At 49.8% G+C, this 25,647-nt stretch overlaps 1 protein-coding gene across 5 annotated transcripts in view; it reads left to right on the forward strand.

Annotated features, from left to right (window-relative positions):
* Mgmt (O-6-methylguanine-DNA methyltransferase) overlaps positions 1 to 25,647 on the forward strand; it is a 238,775-nt gene that overhangs the window by 205,430 nt on the left and 7,698 nt on the right. For all 5 annotated transcript variants that reach the window (XM_047553762.1, XM_047553763.1, XM_047553761.1 and 2 more), the window contains one exon: positions 24,345 to 24,484. In XM_047553762.1, the coding sequence (XP_047409718.1) occupies positions 24,345 to 24,484 (140 nt within the window). The remainder of the gene's footprint in view (positions 1 to 24,344; positions 24,485 to 25,647) is intronic.

Below are 25,647 nucleotides of genomic sequence, written 5' to 3' on the forward strand. Positions count from 1 at the left end.
AATACTATTTGAGGTTAGACTTTGGTAATGAAGCGTTAGAATACCACTGAAAAACCAAACAAAAATACGTAGCTTCTGAGCCAAAAGAAAAGATGAAATTAGAGTGGTGATTTTAAAACAAATCTGAAAGCATGAAAAAGAGGAGGTAAAGATGGGATAAATAGCAAGTTACAGCCAACCTTTTTGATGATTATATTACATGTAAATTTTCTTAAAATTCAAATAAAAAGGCAGAGATGACCAGACTGGTTTAAAAAACCAGACCCTGTATATATTTTCTGTAAGACAGATAGTTTAAGAGGAAGAAAGAGTACTATGCAAAATGAAGAAACAGGAATACGTGTCAGATATAAGTACAACTGTTTTTATTTTCAGATTAAATAATTTTTTTCATAGAATAGCTTAAAGAATTTTGAAAGTAACTTTACAACTAAGTGAATTTAGCAAGGTCGAGGATTCAATTTTAGGATGCAAAACTATTATATGAAATTTAAAATGTTTGTATAATATTGTCATACAAAGTATTTAACATAAGCATGAACAGAAGAGATGTGTCACCTGTCCCTTGAACTATAAAACAGGACTGAGAGAAATAAGTGGACAAACCTTGGTCCTTAGAAGAGTCAATGCTATGCCAAGGTCACTTCCCTTTTCAAAAGCTCTTCTAGGTATTCAGTTCAATCAGGCTTTAATTACCAGCTGATTTTAAAATTATATGATCATGTGAAGGGCCTAGAATATTTAATCTTGCAAAAGAAGAATGAAGTGATAGGACTTACCTTATCTGATTTCAAAACTTCCCACTAATCTATAGTAATCAAGATTAAAATATGGGTCATAACCTAAAAGAGAGACCCATACTTTTTTTTTTGGGGGGGGGGGGGGCAGGGATTGAACCCAGGGGCACTTCATCATTTAGCTACATCCCAGCCTTATTTTTATTTTTTGAAACAGGGCCTCCCTAAGTTGCTGAGGCTGGCTTGGAATTTGGACTTGGAATCCTCCTGCCTCAGCTTTCTCAGCTACTGGAATCACAGGTGTACACCGCCATGCCTGGCAAGGTCCATGCTTTTACAATTGTTTTGAGAAAGATGTGAGGAAGATCAGTGAGGAGAGTATTTTAAACAAAACCGTTGTTAAGTGAGTGTATCCCCATCTTCACAAACATGCTTACCCTAACCCCTGCCTCACACCACTGATTTGAACTACAGCATATACTTAAAGCTGAAACTAAGTTTTAGAAGAAAACATGGAAAGAATTTTCATGATTTGGGTAGGAAGACATGTCTTCTAACACAAAGATAAAGCATGGCAGAAATTGTCATTATTATGAAAGAAAATGAACAGACAAGCCACAGAGTGAGACAAACTTTTCCAAAACAGTGTACCTAGCAAAGAACTTCTGAACAGGCATGTGAAGACCCCCCAAATTCCACAGTAAACAGCTCAGTAAATATCTGGGCAAAAGACCTTCTCTTCACAAAGTAATATGTACACATTGGCCCATAAGCATATGATAAAGTGTTCAGCACCATCAGTCTTCAGGGAGCTGCGAGTCAAAACCACCGCAAAAGATGTGTGCATCTACCTGAGCATGACCAAAGTACCACATGTCCACGCGAGAGTAGCATCCCAGCCTCTCTAGGTGCTGGTGGGTGTCCACTGCTGTGGCTTCTGTGGTAGAAGGCCTGCTAGCTCTTATTAAAATTAATGTCTCCATACCCTATTACACGGTCACCCAGCATTTCCACTCGTAGGGATGGACCCAGGAGAAATGATAAACCTATATCCACAGAGACACATGAAATGTTCCTAGTAGCTTTATTTTTAGTAGCCGATGCTTGGGATTGCCCAGATGTGCACCTGTAGAAGAATGGACATGGTGACAGGTGTGTCCCTATAGAGCGGTGTCCCTTCTGCACATCTGCAGTAAGGAGCCCACGGCCGATGTGGGCCACCGGGTGAGTCCCAGCAACGTGCTGAGCAGAGGAGACGGACACAGGGAGCATATGCTCTGTGGCTGGCCAGTCTGATCCTGGGTAGAAAGAATCGGAAGCACGACGGCTTCTTGGGTTGCGCAGGCAGTAACTAGCTGGGAAAGAGGTGAGGGAATGTTCCAGCAGGAATTCTTAACAGTTCGGGTCACACAGGTGTGTGTGATTAACAAATCCATCCAATGGTACACTGATGATTGTGCACTTCATTGTGTGTAAATTCTACCTCAAAGGAAAAAGAGCTAAATTGACGTTGAACTCTTAATTAATGATATATGAACTAACGTACTAGGGCACAGTAGATGAATATCTGCAACTTATTTTTAAATGCAAAAAAAAAAAAAAAAAAATACTAGGATGGAGAGATCTGAGCTAAGACAGTATAAACTGTTAATTGTAGGTGCGCTTTGTGATCACCAGTGATCCCAGCCACCTGGAGGGGGCCAAGGTAGGAGAGTCACAAGTTGGAGGCCAGCCTCAGCCTCAGCAACTTAGCAAGACCCCATCTTAAAAAAAAAAAGTTAATTGTGTAATCTGGGCAGCAGGCATATGGGTATTCATTGTAAAATTTTAATTTTTTCTGTTTGAAGTTTTTGTAAAAACATTTTAGAAGAAAAAGTAAATTTGATCTTTCATTTCTGGAAAGCAGATTCTGGGAAAAGATGATGAGACCTGGCCTCCCTTTCTGTAGGTGAAGCTGCACCTTCTTTGTGGCTCTCTGGGTACAGCAGACATCCGTGTGCGCCTGTCAGTCATGTTCCTGCAGATGTGGTTGGTGGGGGTGGAGAGCAATCTTTGCTGAATCCCATGGCCATGGTCCCATGTGGGCATTCACTGAGTAGGTGGGTATCGGGGACGGTCTGCTGCCAGCCTACTGTAGGAGCAGGGAAGGCGGCAGATGGGGCGGGGCTTGAGCAGCTCTGGAGGCAACAGATGGTCAACACCTGAACAGGTAGTGCCATCAAAGAGCTGGTAGGCCTTGAAGCAGAGGAAACAAGAGGTTCCGTGGCCACCTGCTTCACGTGAGCAGCAGAGACCAGAACAAAGTAAGAACCACGTGAAGCCCCAGGAGGAAAAGCTGCCAGGCGGAGGGCAGAGCACCTGTGGGTGAACTGAGATGGCCGGGAAGCGTGGGGCACTCTAGAACCAGCTCAGGACCAGGGCGGCAGGAGCAAACTGGTGAAGGGCAGATGGGGACAGGCCTGGTGAGTGCCACACCAAGGGCAATGTCCAGCATGGCCTGTGGCCAGGTGGGCTGAGGCTGCACTTGGTGCCAGTCACTTAGAAGGGGCAGAAAGAGCACAATTGGGAGCCATCATAGGAGGGGCCAGAGTAGGCATGGTGGCCAGTGGGGACAGGACACACTCTGTGGAGCCCAGCGGTCATGAAGATGACTGGACACAGGTGAGACAGGAGGCCAAGCGATCCTGGGGGTCTCCAGCGGGCAGCAGCCAGGCATGCCTCTGTGTGCAGGTGGAGATTCCAGGAGGAGATGCAGGAATCAGGGTGGGACTTCTGTGGGAGCCAGGTGGTGTGAGGTGCCCAGGATGTGTTCTGGGCAGTGCCAAGTTTGCCCTGGACTTGCGTCTATAAGGGAGGCCCTGGGTCGGCAGTGAGACCTGCAGGATGCTAGTCTCATAGCAAAGGAGGAGAAGGCTCGGAGCCAAGCCTTGCCTTCAGGGGCTCCTCTGCCAGTGGCTGGGCGAGGGGTGTGGGGGTGGGCCCCAGCTCATCTTGCAGTTCATACCACATGGGACACAGAGCCCACATCCTCAGACTGCAGCCCCGGCTCCAGGGCTCGAGTGCCCAGACGGCAGCTCCTGGTTGAGTGCCGCAGGCAGAGGTGTTGAATGGGGTTTTATTTAGCTGGTGTTCCCCAGCCTGCTCCTGTTAAATGTGGAGACTCCTTGCTCTGAACCTCAGACAGCAGCCCCTGGTCCTGAAAAGGCTCCTCACCCACTGCCCACCGCTTCCTGAGTATGGCTGTTTCCCCTCATGTGGGCAGAGCACAGTGGACATATCCAGGCAGCTCCACCTTCTCAGCAGCGTGAGGAGGCACTGTGGGCACATGAACCCACCCTGCAGTCCTCAGGCTAAGTAAATCTCCAGGACCGGGGACCCGGACTTGGCTTTCACCGCGGCTCCTCGTAGCCCCTGCGTCCAAGCTGCTCTCTGGCTAAAACACTGCGTTGTCCTGAAGAGACACGGTGCCTCCTTGCAGCTTCCCTCCTGTGCAGGCTGCTCCGTGGACAGGTGTGTCCTGCCTCTCCGCCCTGCGGAGATAAACAGCACAGGAGGAGAGGCTTATTTTGGCTCATGGTTCCAGAGGTCTCGTTCCATGTCCACTTGGCCCTGTGGCAGCCCAGTTCATCATGGCAGGAGCACATGGCAGGGGAGGCCTCTTCACCTCATGGCCACTGGGAGGGGAAGAAGATAGGGCCAGGTCCCAACATCCCGTCAAGGGCATACCCCCAGCCCCTGGGCCCCCTCCTGACTTTCATCACCTCCTCATAGGGCCACAGACTGGGGACCAAGCCTTCAGTATGTGGCTTCTAGGGTACCCTCGAGATCCAAAGTATGGCAGCTGGGAATTCCAGTGGTCACTTGAGAATAAAGACAAATGGGAGGTCAGGGTTGAAGGCAGAGATTGTGGGGCCAGTGGAAGAATCAACCCACAGGAATGGGCGAAAGGCCTGAGGCGGACCTGATCAGATACTGGGTGGGGTGGAGCGTCCAAGCCAGTGAGTAGGCGAGGCCACCAGCTGGTGCCACTGTGGTGCGCAGCTGCTGTGAACAGGTGTCCCTGGAGGTGGGGGTCTTCTAGGGGAGTCTGGGGCTCTCATCTTTGTGTGTTTCCTGCCCCATGGCTTACGGCCAGCCCCAGAGCTGACCTGATTATGGCATCCCCTCCTGGAGGCTGCGTCACCTGCTGGCACCCTCAGAACAAGGCCCAGGGTCTCCACTCGTCTCTCCCCTCCCAGCTCCCTGCAAGTCTCAGCTCCAAGGCCACCTGCTCAGAGCTGTCCAGCATGGCAGTCCCTCCTCCCTGCACTCTGCTGTCCAGGTCCTACAGCTCAGTGACGGTTGCTGACACCCACACCCTGCACGCCCCCCGCTCCCAGAAGAGGCCAGCCTGGGGGAGCTGCTCACTGACAAACCAGACGCAGATTGATAGACTAATCAGCAAGTCCAACATGCCTGCACTAGGTCCTTTTCCCCCATGCTGGAAGATACCGTGGGGGAGAGCAGAGAGTGCCTGTCTTCTCAGCAGCCATGTGACCAGGCAGGGTAGGGTCTTCCGAAATAGGAGGAGGCCACCCTCTGACCCAGGGGAAGAGATGTCTCTGCAATTGACCTCTGTGGGGGGACAAGGACTGACCAGGGAATGGATGTGATGCTGGTGCAGAACCAAGGGACCAGAGGAGCCACCTGCCCACAGAGTAACTCCAGCCCCCACCCCACCCGAACCCACTGACCAGGCCACAGGCTGTCGTGTGCACCTGCCTGGCTCCTGTGTCCGGTGGCCTTTCTCAGCCCCTCCCGGCCTGCCTGTGCCCTATCCCCTGCCAGCCGCAGCACGGAGCCACCTGCCCTGCCGCTCCCCTCACTCACACCTGCACAGCCTCATCCTCATTTGAATAGGTGAGAAACCAAAGTCAGCTGCACAATTTGAGCTGGATTCCATCACTCAAAATTCAGTCACAACTTCTTTTGAATTCCTCAGCTGCCCTGAGGCAAAGGCTCAATGTTGATACTGAGATTAATCCCCAAAGAGCCCCTCATTTCTCTGCAGAGAAATTAAAGCTTGCCAGTTTTCCTTTTGCCTGTCCTTCTGACAGCTCTGTCAGTAATGATATGCCTTCTCCGTGGCGTAATCCCCATCCTGTGGTAAAGAATAATTCATTAAGAAATTAAGGGCCCGGCTCCTTTCCGTTGGGTTGGTCTTCAAAAGTTAGCTAATGGCAATGGCAGCATGATTATCAATGAAAAATTATTCAGCACACCTCAGGGCTGTTTCAGACAGCTCAGGAAGCCGCCTGGGTGGGGACCAGTCAGGCGCACCCACCCCCTCCAGGTTCGTCAGTGTTCCCAGAAATTAAGCCAGGTGACGTTGACTGCAGGATGTCTGTGTGCAGGGCCAGGAGGCTGGGTCGTGCCCTGCCCCAGTGCAGGAGAAGCTTATTTCAGACGTGAAGGAGCAGTGGGGATCGTCTGCTCACCTGCGGGCACCGTCTCTCCCTCCTGGGTGAAGCAGGAGGAGCGTCTGGGGCCGGGGGCGACCAGGTGTTCCTGATGGCATGCAGGGTGGCGGGGCCTCGGCTCCTTTGGCAGGTGGTTGTGTTTCAAGGCCACCAGTGCGTCCATTGTGGAATGGCCTGGGTACTGTTGTGGTCTGCCCTGAAGCTGGCAGAGGGCAGGCCTGATTGCTGTGTGCCTTGCTGCCTGACTGGGCGGGCGGAGGACGTCAGAGGTGGGGAATGGTATTTCTTAAACGTCGATGTTGTGAACTTACGTGTTCTCCCTCCATGTTGTGTTGGTGACAGGCCAGAGGGGACCCTCAGAGTGGGCAGCAGGTGGAGGGAGCTTGCTGCTCCCGTGAGCAACCAACTCAGGACTCTGAGCCGCCCATCTGCAGAGCCTGAAGTCTTCAGAGGGAGGGAGAGGGCCGGCTGCTGGCGGCCAGGATGTCAAGTGCAGTTAGAAGGCGAAGCTGGCGTGGTCGATCCCTTTCCCCACGATCGACCTGGAGATGCGGGTGACCCTGGGACCTGCGCCCCTAACCCCAGTGGCTCCCCTGTCCCCTTCCTCACGTGTTTTGCATGGGGTGTTCCTCTGGATTTCTGCTATTGTTCAGAAACCATTAACCCTGTTCAAGTCAGTCTGCAGCTTTCAGCTGCATGACAATTACCCGAATGGAACGGGTGTCAATGTGTAATTATGCACATTCCTACCAAGACTCACAGTTTAATCATTTCTCTGTAGGCTTCCTTAAGTTTGTGCTTAAAGTCTTAGGCATAATTCTTTTGTTAAATAAGTTTAGGAGGCTCCAAGTATTGGGAAGGTGAGAGCAAAGATGCCCAGGTGGCGCTGGAGGGGGCAGTCCCCCTCCTGTGAGCACACCTCAGTCGCTGGCCTCAGCACCTGGCCCTCCGTGAGGCGGAAGGTTCGTTTCTGAGGCCGATGGTATAATCCGTCCGCAGGAGGAGCTCAGAGATGGGGTCCTGGTGCTCCAGGACCAGGCAGAGCCAGCGGGCCGTCTACTCATGAGCACAGGGCCCTGCCCGGCCTGGCCAGCCTAACCTTCAGCCCTCGACCCCTCTGCCGCCCACTGCCCTCTCCAAGATGATGGAGGACCCAAAGGGCTTTTGAACACGAGAGCTTTGTACATTTAAAACGTTGAAAGGTAAACCTGAGGTTCCTTTAAATGTGCTAGCTGATTTTAAAATAACAGCAAACCTGCTACAGGTTGTCACACAGAACAAGGTCACACAGAAATAACCCTTTTCCAAGGCAGAAGATGCTCTTCAGGGACAAGTGCTGCGGTGGCCACGTGTGCGGATCTCTCCAGTGCCTCCCTGGTGGAAGACGGCCAGGTTCTCAGGCCAACTTGCGCACTTAGCCTGCCCAAATGACACGGTCACAGGGGCCCCTAAAGTGCCCTGTACCCGGGGCAAACAAGAATTAAGAAGCCAGTGTCTTAGTGTTACTGTGGAGCAGTTGTGACCTCCCAAGCCCGCCAAGGTCCCCACTTTGAACACCATTATTTTAAAAAATCAAAAAGTTCTCTAACTCTTGAAAATCACTCATTGCGGGCTCCTGATTTTCACAGCCTTTTTGTAAGTCATGGTGGAACTGGCCCTTCCTGGTGGACAGCCAGAGGGGTGCGAGCTGCGGTACTTGACCCTCACGCTCCTGCTGGCCAGGTCCCCACCATCCACCCATCAGACCTCCCTCGGTGGGAGGGCCTGAAGTAGGGTCTCCAAGGCCATCAGGGCCAGGATCAGCACTGCTCCCAGGCCCCCCTCCTGCCCTATCTCAGTCACCAGCCATTGCAGGAGATTTTTAATAACACCCTGTGCTTTCTCGTTAGCAGGGCAGGATCGAGCCCTTGGGGAGCTTTGGTGTAAAGTCAGTAGTCCTGGTCCCAAATGGTCCCTGTTTCCAAGTCTAACACACCACTCAGATCAGGGTCCGTTCCTGCCAACCCAGGGTGCCATTGGCCACTGCGTCCTGCCCAGAGCACACCACAGGTTCTACCTGCCTGTCCAGGGATGGTAGCCTTGGAGAACAGGCCTTGCGAAAGCCCATGAAGGGCCACTGTGGCAAGGACCACCGGGAGAGGGTACAAGGGTCAGCGGGGCCTCCACCCTCCCTCCAGCTCCTCGAGGATCAGAACAGCTCGTGACGGTGGGAAGTCGGTCCTAAAATCTCCTTCCCTCTTCCTGCTGAAGCACCACCACACAGGAGAGCTCAGGTAATCCTGACTGCAAGCTTTGCCCAGAGGGTGCAGGTAGCAGTTCCAAGACCACTCAGCCACGGAGCGTGCGGTGCACTCTGACGCACTCCAGGTGTGATGGGGCGGGCCACCCATCCCTGGGTCCAGGCTGCTCTCCTGTGGTGAAGACTGTGGCACTCCCGTAGCACTCTTGTGTGGCAACTGCTCTGTGACCGCCAGCTCTGCTGTCCCAACCTCTGCTCTTTAAGCAATTTCATCAAAGTTTCCAGACAAGCATCATCTTCAGAATGCTCCAGGCCCGTTTCCCCAGCGTTGCCAGGAGCACATGAGGAACTCCTGTCTCCAAGGGACCTTCAACACGGGCTTTCCATGCAGCCAGGCTGCTGCGTGCCCAGAACTTCTTCAGGTGCTTTGGAACGTCCAGTTGGCCAAGTGTCTTACCAGGCACAGATTTAACTCTTGGAAGAGGTCCCAAGCGCAGTCCACCACCTGTTCATTAGGCAACAGAGATTGTCCTGGACCCAGGTGGTTGAGACCACAAATTAATGGGCCATGTTCACCTCAAGGAGTGTCTTTTGGCCCAGTGGACAGGATCTGAAGAATGGCCTGTTTTCTGAGAGATGGCAGCTCTTCCGGAAAGATGCTGAAAGGCACCCCACCTTCACCCGTGAGGACTCCATCCAGTGGAGGAGTCAGCGTTTTCAGCATGGTTACTGCCCTCACGTCCACAGCTAGGAGGTTGCAGTGCACAGACCCCCAGACTGGAAGACCCCAGGCAGAGCCACTATAGTTGGGACTGCTTGCCTATGGAGGTGCAGCCTGAACCCACATCAGCCATCAGCTCTGGGCCACCCTCTGGGCTGAGAGCGGTGAATGTGGGCCAGAGTCCCTGAGCAGGTCCCGGGGTGGCCAGTAGGCCAAGTGGCAGCCTCCACAGTTGAATGAGAACAGCACCAACTCTGCAGAGTGGATGTCAGGACTTGGGCATCTCACAGGGACAGTGGGAGGTGGACTTCAGATTCCCTGAGAGCCAGAGCCCGGTCAGAGGTGAGCCTGGGCAGGCCAGCCACTGCAGCTTCAGTGTCCTGCCACAGCTTAGTACCTCCAGGAGGGTCCAGGTGCCCCCGCAGGCCTGAGGAATTACTGTAAGCAGCATGTCTGTGGAGGTCCAAGTGCCCTACCTGGTAAACAGGTGCCTTCCAGGTGAGCAGACGTGCAGGAGGCCTCCCTGTCTTGGTATCAGTGGTTCTGAGACCGCCACTTCTGCCTCTGTGGCTCCAGATCACTCCACACTTCCTGGAAGAGGTTTCAGGTTCGGGTGCAGGAAGTTCCAGGGTGACATTTCACATCTGTGGGGTCCACGGTGTCCCAATCTCAGAACCAGAAGAGCCAGGTTCTCCTGGCAGGAAGTGACCACTGGATGTCTTGCCCTTGCAGAAGTGATGAACAAGAGAAAACCGTCTGCATCCGAGTGTTTTCGGGGTGGAAACCTCCTCCTGCTCAGAAGGAGCTACCAGGGTCTGTTGCAGCCCCGCTCCCCTTACTAGTGGCGTGGTGGACGCTGGGGCATCATCTCTGATCTGTCTGGAATGCCCACTTACCCCAGCTGACAGACTCCTACTCAGCCTTCACTGTTCATTCTGCTCCAGCATGTTCCCGATTGTCTTCTGCACCCTAGGGGACCATATCAGTGCTGGCCAGCCAATGTCACATTTTTTTGCAGCATATCCATAGCGTGTTGGGAAATACTCATTTTTTCCACATCAGCTTGGCCTCTGTTCACCCACACAGGTCATGGTACGTCACTGTTTGAGTCAGAAGCATCCCTGGGGTTCTCTGTCGATGGACCTACATGGTCCTGACCCAGCTGGGTGCAGGTACTAGTGGACCATGACCTTCTCAACTGAGTCCTGATTCCGAGGGAGATTTGCAGGTGTTCCCACATCTCTGCCCCAGCCTGCTTCCTGGCTGAGGAGCTATGTGCCCCAACCTGATGTTTTAGACACCTGTGCTGAGGCCATTTCACTTGGCTGGACAGGGCATGTGCTAAATGAAAACACGGTTTATGTTGATCCCGAACCCTCGGGTCACCTGCAGCTCTCCTTTCCCTGCTTTCCCCATTCGTCCTGGGTCGTGGAGAACAAGGTCAGCTGTCCTCACCCAGGCAGCATTGGACCTCCCGGCCCCTGTGTCACCTGCAGAGCATGCATGGCGTGACCTGCCGCGCTGTGGGAACCCACCAGGCTTCTGGCGTCGAGCTGTGGACCAAGCCAGCCCTGCGTCCCTGCTCTTCTGACTGCCTAGCTTCTCAGTCTGGAAAGCAGAATGAATAGTTCTGAGACTGCACAGAGAAGTCGCGTGACTGCCTAAGCACAAGGTGTCGGTGCTCCACAGGTGCCCCAGGAGCACCGGGAAGACGCCTGGCAGCACAGGAAGACGTGCTGGCAGCACAGGCAGCACAGCACAGCCTGGCGAGAGCTCGGGCAGCCCGCGGGGTCTCCAGAGCAGGGTGGCCGGTCGGGACCTCTGCTTCCGTAGGTAGGAGCTAGGCCAGGGAGGAGCACCTGCTTGTTCATCCTCACGCCCCACAGGTGTGAGGCCTCAGATGGTGACTACCATGTCCATCCACTGCAGATTTTCTGGGCCATCGAGGTCCTGACCTGGGTGGGGGAGCCCTGGCCTTGAGCAGGGAGTGCTGGGCTTGTCTTCCTCCTAAGGAGCTCAGAGGACCCCATGTGTGGGTCTTCCAGCAGGTGGCCTGGGAGGCACTGCAGTGGGCGTGAGGTGCAGGCCTCGGGGCCTGGGCACTTGCTCCCGGGTACCACGCTCCAAGACGCAGAGCAGGTCGCCCAATGGGAAGTGTGTGTCAACAGAGCAGCGTGCGCAGCTGGGCTTGGGGTGCCGCTCGGTCCCCAGCTTGCCCAGCCCTGGCTGGCACCGCGCCCAACCATCCAACACCCCCTCGAGGACGGTACAGACATGGGCAGTGTCACCGTCACCCTGGCCAGGCCCTCACAGTCCTGGCAGCAGTGGTCAGCAGAGGCTTTGGCACGCAGGACCCAGGATCTCCCGGGCTGATGGCCGCATCCCCAGCCCTGCCCGAGAGGCTCGCCAGCTTCCCGGTGGCCAGGCTGGGAGACACCCAGGTGGTCAGTTCTAGGCCCCAATTGCTGGTGGTACTGTCACCGTGTGCCGCCACCCCCAGCAGCGCCTGCTCTGGTCGGGGCAGAGACCTTGAGGCAGGGCCTGTCCCCGCGAGCTGGTCTGCTGTATGAGGGCGTCCGGGGGGGCTCGCGGGGAAAGTTTCAGGAAACGTGACCTAGATCCCATCCTGAGTGGGGAGCACTGCTCCCTGGGCCCTGAGCTTTGGGGAGGAAACCTCTTCGATTAAAGGAAAGGTGACTGGTAACCATAGTTCTCTTCATGTTCTTCAATAATTTGTTTTTTAAATTAGCATAGAGTAGAATTGGCTTTCCCTGGCGTACAGTCCTGTGAACTCCAGGACGTGTAGGGTTTTTGTAATGAGTGCACAGCAAAGTTCTGTCCCCCGAAGAGTCCCTCAGCCACCCGACTTCAGGTCACCACCATCTGTCCTCCTCCGCTTGGGTTTTGTCTTCTCCAGATGCTCTTCTAAGTGGCCTCAGACCGAGTTCAGCCTGTCCAGCCTGATTCCTTAACCCAGCTCGGTGTCTGAGATTTACACAAGTTGTTGGGTCTGTAGTTTATTCCCTTTCATTGTTGAGTAATAGCCTCCATAGTAATGTGTCTCTGTTTGGGTTTTTTATTTTGGCCATTCTGATAAATATGTAATGGAGCTTTCTATGATTTAAACTTGCATTACTCTAACGACTACTATTTGGACTTTTTTTTTTTTTTTAGTACCAGGGATTGAACACGGGGGTGCTTAACCATTGAGCCACATCCCTAGCCCTTTTTTCTTTGTGATTACGAGACAGGGCCTTGCCAAGTTGCTTAGGGCCCGACTAAGTTGCTGAGTCTGACTGTGAGCTTTGGATCCTCCTGCCTCACTCAGCTTCGTGAGCTGCCGCGATGACAGGCATGGCCACCATGCCCAGGTTATTTGAACATCTTTCTGGGTGCTGGTTCACCCGTACCCCTCCAAGGCAGTAAATTCAAGTCTTTTGCCTACGTGTTAATTAGGTGACTGTTTTCTTGCTGTGGAGTTTGAAGTTCTTCATATATTCTGGATGTGACTCTTAGGTTAGATATTTCCAAATATTTTGTCACAGCCATTTATTCCCAACACTGTGAATGTCCAACTACATCTTTTTTGGATCAGGATCTTTTTTGGATCAGGTTCATGGTCACATGTCTAACCCCAGGTTGTGACTGTTTTCTCATATTATCTTCTAAAATTTCTTAATTTAATGTTACATTTTGATCTATGGTATAATTAAGTTAATTTCTAATAAGGCATGAGAGTTACATCCAGGTTCAGCTGTTTGCCGGTGGATAAAGACTTAATCATGCACCACTCTTTGAAAATGATATTTTCTCCATTAGTACACCATTTCGCCTTTTTCAAAAACATTTTTCATATATCAGTGGTTGTATTTTAGAAATTTCTATTCTGTTCTGTCAATTTGGGTATGTGTTCCTCTGTGAATACTTGATTACTAAAACAGCATACTAAGTCTTTAAACCTATCATGATTTCTCCAACTTTTTTGTCTTTTGTAAAATCTATACTAGTTCTTTTGCCTTTCATATTTTAGAATTAACTAGTCACTATTTACAGTATAAGTTCCTCATATTTTTAATTGAACGACAATCAATAGATAATTTGTGGAGATTTGAAATCAGAGACTTGAAGTTTATGAACATGGTATATCTCTTCAGTTATTTTGTTATTCTTGGATTCTTTTTCATTAGCATTGTGTGATTTTCAACAGATCTCATATAACTTGTTAGATTTACATCTAAGTATTTGGTTTTGGTTGGAACCCATATCATGTTATTGTGAGTTTATATCAAATGACCTTGCTAAACTCACTTATTAATTCTAAAACTGGGGGAGGGCTGTTTCCTGGATATTTTTCGGTAAGTAATCATGTTGTCTCTAAATAGGGACAGTTTTATTTCTTCTTTATAAAACGAATGTATTTCATTGTTTTTTTCTTTATTGCAATGGCTAGGACTACCACTGAAACATTCAGTCTTGAGAGAAGGCACTAAGATTTTATTCACAATCAAGTATGGTGTTATCTATCAGCTTTTTGTAGAGATCTTTAGCAGGTTGAAAAGTATATTCTATTCCTATTTTGCTGAGAACTTTTATGAAAAATGTTAAATTTTGTTAAATATTCTTTTCTGCTTCAATTGCTGTGATTATGCATTCTTCATTAGGATGTTAATATGGTATGTAATATTAATTTATTTTAATAGACTGTTTTTAGAATGATTTAAGATTTACAGGAAAATTGAACTCAGTACAGAGTTCCCTGATATCCTACACCCATTCTTCCCATTTATAATTATGCCATTTATATTTATTAGGATGACATTTATAATTGACATCTTACATTAATATGGTAATTTGTTATAATAAGTGAGCCAAAGTTGGAACCTTATTATTAACTAAAGTCTGTACTTTATTCAGATTTTGTTAGCTTTTCCGTTCTATATCCCACCTCGGGTACTACATGATATTTAGTCATTAGGTGATACTAGGCTCTGCTCGGCTGTGGCAAGTTTTCAAGTTTTCCTTCTTTTAAATGACTAAACAGATTTTAGGAGAACTGAGCAGTTTTTTTAGAGTGTCCCTCTTTTGGAGTTTATCTGATGTTATTTCCATGGCTAGGCTGTAGTTACTGGTTTGAGGTCGGAGGACTACAGGTAAAGTGCCATTTCCATCAGATCATGTCCACATGAGTTGTCACTGTTGATGTTGACCTTGATCACCTGACTGAGCAGTGTTTATCAGGTTTCTTCACCATAAAGTTATGCCCACTGCTCTCATCTGTGCTCTTTCAAAGGAAGTCACTGTGCTTAACACACTTACAGAATGGGGAGCTACTCTTCTCCTCCCTCATTTATTTATCATCATTTTGTATATCAGTATGAACTCATGGGTATTCATTCAACACCACATTTTGCTGCTCAGATTGTTTCAGCTTTGGCCATTGGGAGTTCTTTCAGTTTACTCCTCTGACATACACCCATTGTTGTGGTTGTTTGGGATTTATATTGTTTGTTCATTTTCATTTTGGTTTTGAACATGTCCTTACTACAAAATGCTCCAGGCTCATCTTGAATATTTCCTGTTCTTGTCCTGGGGGTGGGGTACCATTTCTTGAAAGAATTCCTACTCTTCATTTATAAGATGGTGTTAGAAACTAAGGTCTGAGCACTCACATGTGCTCATTACTGATGGGATGTTGTTACTTCCAAGTCTTTCAGCTGGCATATCACAGAAGTGGATGTGTATGCACTAGCCTATGTGCTATATGCATTACGAATACTTCCATAGCCAAGATCTGTGTTGGTGAGGAGTTGAACAGTAGTTCATACTGACATCTACAACTCTAGCGCATTAACTTCATGGATCATTTTTGCTCCTTCTGCTTGCTGATGTAATCTCTCACTCACATCGAGAAAATTGGCATCCTTAATCCTCCATCCATTTAATTAGTTTTTTTTTTTTTTTGGGGGGTACTGGGGATCGAACCCGGGGCCTTATGCTTACAAGGCAAGCACTCTACCAACTGAGCTATCTCCCCAGCCCCCATTTAATTAGTTTTAAAGTCCAGGATATATATACAGCAATATCATAATTTTTACCATATATATATGTTCATGGAAAACAACTTTATCAGCTATAGTACAGTGCTTGTGTGCACTGCCTTCTTCCTTTAGAGACTCCACTTGTTTCCAGATTTACTTTAAGAAAAGTCAGCACACACACACGCTACCCAACAGAGTGAAGACGTTTCATGTTTGAAATGTGGTTAGGTTCTTGTCACATAGTCTGAATTCCTTCCCAGGGTTCCGTGGTCTGTTAAATGCTGTATCCCAGTTTATCTGCATACATCAATTAGGCTCGCTTTCAGTGATGCCAGTTTCTGTGGTTTGAGAAAACATGTAAGGTCATCTTTCCATCCTTGTAGTATCATACAGAATACTTTGACCACCCTGAACTCTCCTGTGTTCTGCCTTTGCCACCCTTTTCTCCCCCACTTCTTGTTCTCCTGGCAACAACTGATCTTCCTCTGTACAGTTTTATCTTCTTGTAGACCGTTACATAGTTGGGATTTTGCAGTGTGCACCGTTTGATACTGGCTCTTTCCACTTAGTGGTACACATTTAACCTTCCCCGTGTCTTTTGTAGCTTGATAACTCATTTTAATAATATTTCATTACATGGATATATTGTTAGATTGTTTGCCTGTTCTCTTGTTGAATGGAAACGTGATTGCTTAAAATTTTGACAAATGAATAAAGCTTCTGTAAACATCCATATGCAAGGTTTTGTGAGGACATGAGGTTTCAATCCAGTTGAGTAAATACCTGCAAGTGTAATTTCTGCATCATGCACTAAGACTCTGTTTAACTGTCTTCCAAATGGATGCCACCATTTTTTATTCCCAACAGCATCCCTGATGTTCCACATCCTTGCCAGCAGGTGGTATGGTCAGTTTTAGGATTTAAGCGGTTCTTAAAGGGAGGCGTGTAGTCATGTGTCATTGTTCAAATGTGCAATTACAGTATATTTCCCTAAGTTTATTTGTCATTTGTATTTGTTATTTGGTAAGATATGTGTTTGGACTTATCATTTTTAAGTTAAATTGTTTGATTTCTTGTTGGATTTTTAAGAGTTCTTTGCAAAACACATATCTGACAGAGGACTCATGTCCAAATACACAAATATTTTTCTCTCAAGCTGTTTGTAGAGTCCTCACATGTTTCATAGGAGTGTTCCATTTTAATAAAGTCCAGCTTACCCAATTTTTTCTTTCATGGATCATATATCCAAAAACTCTTCTCCAAATCCATGTTCACTTTTATCTCCTGCTCCTTTACCTTTTGAAAGGATTTTGACTTGGTCTTTTAGAGGTAGGTCTGTGGTCTCTTCTGAGTTAGTTTTGTAAAAGGTGTAGTCTGTTTGGATTCTCTTCTGCCCTGTAGCTTGGTTGTCATGGGACCGGCCGTTGAGATGATGACCTCCTCCCAAAGGCTGACTCTGCCCTTTGTCAACAGCTGTGTTGCATGGTCAGCCCCATCCACCTGTGGGTCTGTGCTTCCCCTGTGCCACCCTGCCTTCATTGCCATAGCTTCCCGTGCCATTCATGATCCAATCTCAGATCAGCCTTGCTCTCCAGTGACCATGTGTCTTGTTCTGGTTGTATGTTGCTACATTTATTTTGCCAATACTTTAAGAATTTTTGTGTCCATGTTCATAAGACATTTGATGCAGTTCATAGTGTACTCTTTTCTGCCTTCTTTTTCTGGTTTTGATATTGTGATCATGCTGGTCTCAGAAATGACCTTGGAAAATCTTTTCTCCTTTTTTTAGGGAAAGTTGATATTGATTGTATGTTGTTTCTTCTTTAACTATTAAGTAGAATTCACTGGTGAAATTATCTTAGTTCTAAAAATTTTTTTCATGATATTTTAAACTGCAGACTCATCTTCTTTAATCATGTATAATTACTCAGCCTGGCTTCATTTCATTCTGGACATTTCCTTCACTTCCCCAGGATGACTGCCACAAAGGGTGGAGGTCCTCTGGGAGGTGCTTGCTCTGCTCCCAGGTTTTGTCCCTGTTCTGTCCGTTGGTCTGTAGTAACCTGTATGTGATTGCTGTGTCTTCTCTCCATCAAACTGTGCATCATGAGGTTGGGCAGGGACTTTCCACATTCATTTCCCTGGTGCTAATCATTACAGCCCCTGTAATGAGGATGGGACTCTATGGTTACCTGCAAAGGCCCCAGTTGTGAAGTGGATCTGTGTCTAACTAGGGAAAGAACAAAAACAAAACTAACTAGGGAAAGAACAAAAATCCTGGTAGCACAGGATTGAATATTCTGTGCTGGGTTGTTTGTGAGCAGTGGTGGTATTGACTTTGTCTTACTTTGCTGGGAAGAAGGATTCAAATATAGAAAGTATGAACAAAACCACTCTGAAACAGATGCACAATGTCAGAAAAAAATCCAAGCTGTCGTATGAATTCATCTAAATTAATCTTATGTAAGATCACAAGTAGGGGCTTGTGAGAAACGGGCCTTTTTTTTTTAACAGTGACTTTGGGGCCACGACTGCTCATTTAGGCTTTATTTATTTATTTATTTATATGTGAGATGGGCCATGTGGGCCATCCTGTGCACAGAATGAAATGTGTAGAGGTTTGGTGGTTTGTAGTTTTCGATGAATTGGTCTATTTTACCTAAGTTGAATTTTTGTACACAGTTATTCATAGGAGTACCATATTACCTCTTAAATGCCTGTGGAGTTTCTTCTCTGTCTCTGTCTCTCTGTCTCTCTCTCTCTCTCTCTCTCTCTCTCTCTCTCTCTCTCTCTGTCTCTCTCTCTCTCTCTTTCTCTCTGTCTCTCTGTCTCTCTCTCTCTCTCTCTCTCTCTCTCTCTCTCTCTCTGCCTCTGCCTCTCTCTCTGGCAAGTACATCAGTCTTGCTAGAGATTCATTAATTTTTTTACAGGTTGTTTGAAGGAACCCCTATTTGACTTACAGAGTGTACCTTTCTCCAGTTTCATTGATTTCTTCCCTTCATTATTTCCTTCTTTCAAATCATTTTGTAGTTTGGGGGTTTTTGTTTGTTTGATTGGTTGGGTTTTCTTTTTCTTAAGTTGAAAGCATCTCTTTTTTCTCATTTCTTAAGTTGGAAACTTAGAATATTAATTTGAGTTCTTTCTTTCCAATATAAAGATTTAACACTATAAATTTCCCTCTAAGTATTGCTTAAATTCATTGCTTTAGCTATGCCCCATGAATTGAACTTTTTCATGAATTTTCACATTTTTTTCACTTTCATTCTGTTCAGTGTCTTTAAATTTCCCTTCAGGCTTTCTCTTTGACCCACAGTTTATTTAGAAGGGGCTTATTCACCATCCAGAGATCTGGAAGTTCTCTGGTCATCTTTCTCCATTCATTTCTGGTCAGGATCCGAGGACACAACTGGTAGCTTGGTCCATGGTTCCGGGTACACTTGAAAAGCACACTTCCAGCTGTTCAAGCAGGGCGTCCACGGATACTTATCAGTGCCAGCAGCGGGTGGCACTTCTTGGTTAATCCCTGCTGGTTTTCTTCCGACTGACCCCTCGGCTCCTGAGAGAGAAGTGTCCAGCCCGGAAGCGTGGCTGTGGGTCTGCCTGATGCTCTGGTTTTGCTTGGCAAGGAGCCTAACTCTTCAGAGTGGCCCACCACCCACAGAGCCCCTTCGCCCTCCAGGGAGGTTCTCTGCCCCCAAGTCTCCGCGCCTCGGTAGCATTTGCTGGGGTGCGGTTTCCATCCTTGCCCCTTGGCCTGCCTGGGGCTGGTGTCTGAAGTGGGTTTCTCCCAGACAGCACGCTGCGTGCTCCTTTCCTTCTGGGTCCTTGCTGGCCGTGGCCTCTGGGCCTGCTCAGACCACGTCCACAGCACACTGACTCCCAACTTCGTTGGGATTTGGGTCCAGCCTTTCACTGTGGGTTTTGCGCTCTCTGTTTGCTCTGCCCCTTTCTTTCCTCCTTTTTGGCTGTTTTCACATTGTTTTGTCTTTCATGTTCCTGTTGTTTTTTCCTTTTTCTCACCTTCAGCTTTTCCACGGATTGCTCCAGGGGTGGCAATGTTATTGTCAGTCACGTTGACACCCGGTTTTGCCAGGTTGGGTGGCCCTTGCGTTTCCCCCACTGTGACACGGTGCACACTGCCGCTGTGTGCATTCACACCCACTCTGTGATAGTGTTCCTTTGTGCTGCATGCGGATTTGGAAGAACTTGAGAAGAATGACTGCTTCATGCTCTCGAGCGTGCACGTGGCTCTTCGTTCTGCCTGTTTGAAGTTGCAGGCTGCCCTCTGGCGCCATTTCCTTTCTTTCTGAAGAGCTGCTTTTAGCCGTCTGAAGATCAGGGCTACTGACAGCAAATTACCCCAGCTTTTCTTTTCTATCTGAATGCATCCCAGCGTTAGCTTCCTTCCTCGAGGAGCTTCTGAGTTGCATACAGAATTCCGAGCTGCCAGCTCCAGTCCTTCAGCAGGCTGGAAGTGCCGTCTGCCTCCTCCGGCCTGGTTCTGATGGATCCCACTGCCGTTCAGGTCGTGCCCCCACGTGGAATGCGCTGGTTTTCTCTGTGACCTTGAAGAACCTCTCTCTGTCCTCAGCTTTCTGCCTTTGATCACCATGTGTCTTGAACTGGACTTCTTCGGGAGTGTCCTGCTTGTGGTTTGCTGTGCTTCTTGGATCTGTAGTTGTCTTCTGCCAAATCTGGAACATTCAGGTTGCTTTCTTTTTTCTATACCACACTCTGTCTTCTCTAGCTGGGAATCCAGTCACATGAACACGAGTAGGTCTTTTAACTTCATCCCACATATCCCCAAGGTGCTCTGTGGACTTTTTAAATACACATTCTCCCTGATGAGCTTGTGCTTCTCTTGGCTTGTCTGCAGTCATTCATTCCTTCTCTCTGGCATCTTTATTCTGGCATTGATCCCATGAAGAGTGGTTTGTAATTTGGATTATTTATTTTTCAGTACTAAACTTTCCACTTCATGCTGAGGCTTTGGGTCTTCATTTGTTTCAAGAGTGTTTTCCCTTCTTATAGCATTTTTATAACACACTTTAATGCTTTTGTCAACGATTTCAACTTCTGTGTCAGCTCAGCCTTGTCATGTGCTAATTTATCTTTTACCAAACAAGTTGAGGTTTTTTTTTTCAAATTATTTACACAGTTAGGAATTTTGGGTTGTAACCTGATCGTCTTGAATGAGACTCTGGGTCTTGCATAAGTCTCATCGGTAATGTTGGTACTTTTGTTTTAGGAGATGACCAACCTGATTGGGTTTAGCCCATAGGTCCAGCTGTCCTTCTGTGGGTTGTGATCCCCATGTCCATCCCATTTACAGTCCCTCTCCAGTCTGCCTACTTGTACACCATTCAGTGCCCAGTCTGAACTTGGTAGTGCCTGACCCTTATACCTGTTCTCAGAGTTTCTGGTTTATGGTCAGAACAACCTATGCGCAGCTCAGAAAGTGGACAGCTCACCTGGACAGATGAATCCAGGAAAGTATAAACTTTTTGGTGTGTAAACAACTCCTTTCTCCCAGTCTCCTCATACCTTCCAGTTCTCAGGACTCCCTTTTCCTGGTACAAAGGTGAGGCTTAATTTACCCCCACCCTGCTACATACTTTCAGTGACTGAACCCAGATGTAGGGCCAAGCAGCAGGAAGCCAGAGAGGAAGAAGCAAAGGGCTTGCCCATCTCCTGGGACCACACCTCTTCTCCTTCTCAGGGGTCCTGGCCCCAGATTCCACTGCCCCACCGTAGGACTACCCAGGCACGTAGTTCAGAGGCGACAGCAGTGGGGCAGTGCCTCCTCTCTAGTCGCTGCTGCTTTCGGCACTCGGGTTCTAGGAGGGTGTTCAGTGGAAGGGCCTGGGGCTGTGTGCAGACTCCATCTCACCTGGAACCAGGCCTCCAGCGCCACGTTTCAGCTTCTTTCCCCAAAGCTTATTCTGGCTGCTCTTGATAGTCAGGCAGCATCTGGCCAAATGGCCATGACTCATGCCAGCTCCAAAGGAGTCCTGTATCTGGCTACCTGTTCCTGGTGCTGTGGTAAGGAAATTCTGCAGGAACTGGGTGCTGGCCTCTGTGGCCAGCCAAATGCACGGCCACAGCACAGCTCCTGGGCTGTGGGCAGGGCCCACGTTGCACGTGGCACCTGCACCTGAGAGCGTCTCCCTGTGTCCTGACCAAGGAGGAGTGCCAGGGCTGGGTCACTGACAGAGGCCCCCCTTGGAAGCCGCACCCCGCTGCAAAGGAAAAGGAGCTGTGAGGGTTGGAACAAGCTCAGACCCTTCCCATTGGGACATGGCAGTGCAGGACTGGCCTTGCTCCTGGTTGGGCTGCTCCATGCCCAGCTCAGTGTGCTGGGAGCCCAGCACCTGTTTGATGGGGCAGCTCTTGCCATGATGATATCACAGAAGGGCAAATGCCCAGGACAAGGAAAGGACTGGCCTGAGATCAGCAGGGCAGAGCCAGGCTGGCCCCCACCTGCTTCCTCCTGCTGTGTCCCTGGTGCATGGTGGCATCTGCCCTATCAGAACCACTGGTGGCTGAGTTGGTTTAAGCACAAGAGTGAGGGCGGCCCACACCCAGGCCCTGCTCCACTCCCTGACTTGTGGAAACCTGACCACCATGACAGCAGTGTCCTCCTAGCCTGGGGTTGAAAAACAGCCTCCAGCCTCTTGGCTGGTGAGGCAAAGTCCAAGTGGATTTGGTTAGAGTGTATGTTTAAAGAGTCACCCAAGCCAAAATGAGAACAGCCACATCCTCAGATGGGGGAGCTCTGAGACACAGGTTAGCCTCCAGCAGAGTCTGTCTTGACCCAGCCTCGTCAACATGGCCAGGTTCCTGGGCCTGGAACAGGCTGCAGAAGGGGTGAGTCTGGAAAGAAAGCAGGAGGGGAGAGCAAAGGAAAGGAACACCAGAAGGTGGCGTGCAGAGACCGCCTCCCACAGCCCTGGGGCCCACTCCCTGGAGAGCCATCCTGGAGAAGGATGGTATTTTAGTGGTTGTCCTTTGAGCCACCCAAAGTGACTGGGCCACTGAGGACTTATGCAGTCACTTCAAGACTCAAGAAACTCTGTTTTCCGCACTGATGTGTGCTGATTTTATGAGTGAATTTTCCTGCACTGTAAGACGATGTGCCAGGAAGCACCGGCCCCACTTGCTCACAGGTGCAGTGCAGCTGTCTACTGTGCCCAGGCTGGGCTGGAGGCTTTGCCTTTGAGAGCTGCATAAACTCATTAGTGCCCTTGCTCCCTACAGGGCGAAACGGAGTTTCGAGATACATTTGTAATAAGATGTGCTCGATTGCGAAGTACTGCATCCTTTGTGTGTACCAGTTAAGAAATGGTTTCCCAAGATGAGCCAGCAAGGAGCTGAGCACGTGTGGTGCGCTCTGTCCTACGCGGATGTATTATCGTTCCACTGTGTGAGCTCTTCCACCTAGAAGGTGCTGTGTAACCTGGCATCATTCACCAGAGCAGAACTCAAGGGCACTTCTCTTTCTCGGAACTGCTGTGCTCCAGGGGGTTCCCTGCCTCGCTTCATTCCGACAGGTTCAGGGAAGAGTTCCAGGCTGTTTTCCCAGAAGCCTCTGCTGTGTCCTCACTTGGGTCAGAGCACAGAAGACAGTCCACCAACCCTGCCCTCCAAGGAGGTGTCCAGGGCTGTGCTGCTGCCTTTCCAGGACAGCCGCCCGAGATCTTTCTGCAAGTGACACCAGGCTGCCTCGCCTCTCGCCACCTCGCCTTCTCCTGTTCCCTTTTCTTTAAGTTGGACGTCACAACAACAGTAACAACCGTGATTAGCAGCGTGACTTCAGACCCCTTCTGAGGGGCGACAGTAAACAGTCTGTTTGCCCAGGGAAGCCTCCCAGCGCCCAGCACTCACAACCGTGCTAATGAACCCGGAGCTGCTAATGCGGTTTCTTCAGTTAAATTGATTCATGAATTTTGAAGAGAACATTATCTAATGAATTTTCTTTGAATAGAAAGCAATTAAAAGGACAAATCAGTCTGATTAACCCCAAAGTCACCCTCCTGCCACAAATGGTGTACAGTTTGAAATTATATCATAAAAAACTAGAGCACATTTGCTATCTTTGTGCCCTCTACTAATCCATGTAAATTAATGAACAACAAAGTTAATTTCTTTGATGACCCTTTTCTAGCATCACCTGGATTATGCTGATGTTTAATTTGCTTAATGTTATAATAAAGACTAAACAGATTTTTTTCCCAGTGAAGTGATTATCGTTCCCTTCAGTTAAGAAGTGATTTTTATTATTTAACACGCATGTAAGGGTGTGTTTCCTTTAAGAGCCACGTCGCACTTTGCCAGCCTGGCACCGGGCGTCATGAGCGCTCTCGTGGAGGACTCTGCGGCGCTCCTGCCCGGGAGGCCTCCCCTTGGTCGCTGCCGTTTGGTTGAGCCTGCCCTCAGCGCCGAGCCTCTGGGACGGAGGACGGGGCTCTGTCTGCAATGCTCCGGAGCCGCCGGTCCCTTCTGGAAAGACCTGCGTGTCCATTCAGAAGGGCCTCCTCCGTGCCGGGTTTCTGCCTAGGCACTCGACGCCTAAAACCCAGAGGTGGAGGAAAGAAGGTGGCTGTGGGTTCCACTGGTCCTTCCTGCAGAGGACACAGCCCATGCATTTGATGTGATGTGAGGAGTCAGTTAAAAGGGAGACCATTGTTTTGTGCTGTGGCCCTATTTGCCAAGGTCCCCATCACCCTGCTGCCGTGGTGCCTGCCGTCGGGAGGTGTGACTGCGGCCGTCTGCTGGAAGGGTGGCCAGCATAATGTCACGCACAGCCCGCCTCTGGCTCCTCTTTCCTCTGCCCCAGCTGAAGCTGGAAATGAACCAGCCGTCCAAAAGGTTTCGGGAAGGTGGGCAGCAGGCACTCCCAGGATCCCTGGTTGAACAGTGCCCGACGCACACATGCGGCCCGCCATCCTGCGGAGCGCGGTGGGATGAGGCGCCGGCCCGCACGTTGTGCCTGCCTTGACAGGGCGCCGGGCGCCGCGGGAGCCCGGCTTTTAATTGACTGCAACACCTCTGTTTGTGTCGTTGCATTTTCCGTTCCCGGACTGGCAGCTATTTATATCAGAGCCGCTGGCACCGTTTGTACAAATACGTCATCTGTATCCTTCCTTTCAGATTCATTCACCAGACAGGTGTTATGGAAGCTGCTGAAGGTTGTGAAATTCGGAGAAATGGTTTCTTACCAGCAATTAGCAGCCCTGGCAGGCAACCCCAGAGCAGCCCGCGCCGTGGGAGGAGCCATGAGAACCAATCCTGTAAGTTGCGGGCAGGGCCTCGCGCATGCGCATGGGCGAGGCGTGTGGCTCCGTGGAGGAGCGAGGCACCCGGGTGGGCCCGTGCGCTCCAACCACTGGAATCACTGGTCACCCCGGCGAGCACGGAGGAGGGTGGGACCTGGGTAAATGGCGATGGAAGAGCCTCCACGCATTTATTCTCTCGTTCATTCTTCACTGCACCGCGAGGCATGTGGGGTGCTGTTGGCAGCCGGCACTCCAGGTGCAGACTGCGGCGGGCAGAGCACAGAGCCCTGACGGCCGTGCGTCAGAGAGGCCCCACCTCCCCCGGGGCAGGAGACCCTGTCTCACCGAGGACTGACAGTGGCCAGGCAGTGTCTCACCCGGGCTCCTGGAGTCCTCGTGCGTCCCCACTCCTGTGAGTCAGTGGTCAGGTTTGGCTGAGCGCCAGGTTCTCAGACCAGGAGGAGCCTCTGGCCCTGATCCTGGAGGACCAGTGGGCTGAGGACCCCCCTTACTCTATCAGGGCTGCATCCCTCCCAGTGAGCAAGGGGGTGGAGGCCAGACCAGGGCCCCAAGGACTGGAACCCGAGTGTGGACAGTAAGGGCACCCCTGTCCACACAGCACGCCGGAAGAGCCCCTGGAACATTCCCACCTGTCAGACCCTCCCAGAGAGGGTGTGCTTCTCTATGAGCCCTCTGCGTCTCCAACCTGATAGAAGAATGCCACCTTCCCAGGGAGAGCAGTGTGATCCTCGCATCGTGGGATGAGAAATCACTAAATCCAGTAGCCTTCTCTTCTTAAAGCATTGCTGTGTTTTCAAAACTGTCTCCATCCGTGCTCACAGGGGAGAAGCAGGCGTGTTCACACCACAGCGCTGCTCCCGCCACATGCTACAACAGCCCCAGGGCAGAGCCCTCTGGTTTCTAGGAGATGGCAATTACATAGCCCTTTTGCACAAGACACATTGTTCTTGAAGAAGCAGCTCCTGTGGGTTTGTGGTGGAGCACATTGTCTCCATGTGAACCCTCATCGGGGGACATTTTCTGCCATATTGAAATATGCCAAACTGTGTGGTGGGAGATGCAGCATAAGCCACACCCGCTCAGCTCCTGTGGGGCCCAGTGGCGATGGCCGCTGGTGTCAGTGTCCTGTCTTGTCCCTGAGCTGCGTGGGCTGCAGT

This window comes from Sciurus carolinensis, chromosome 5 (assembly GCF_902686445.1).
Source record: "Sciurus carolinensis chromosome 5, mSciCar1.2, whole genome shotgun sequence".
In the NCBI taxonomy this organism is placed as follows: Eukaryota; Metazoa; Chordata; class Mammalia; order Rodentia; family Sciuridae; genus Sciurus; species Sciurus carolinensis.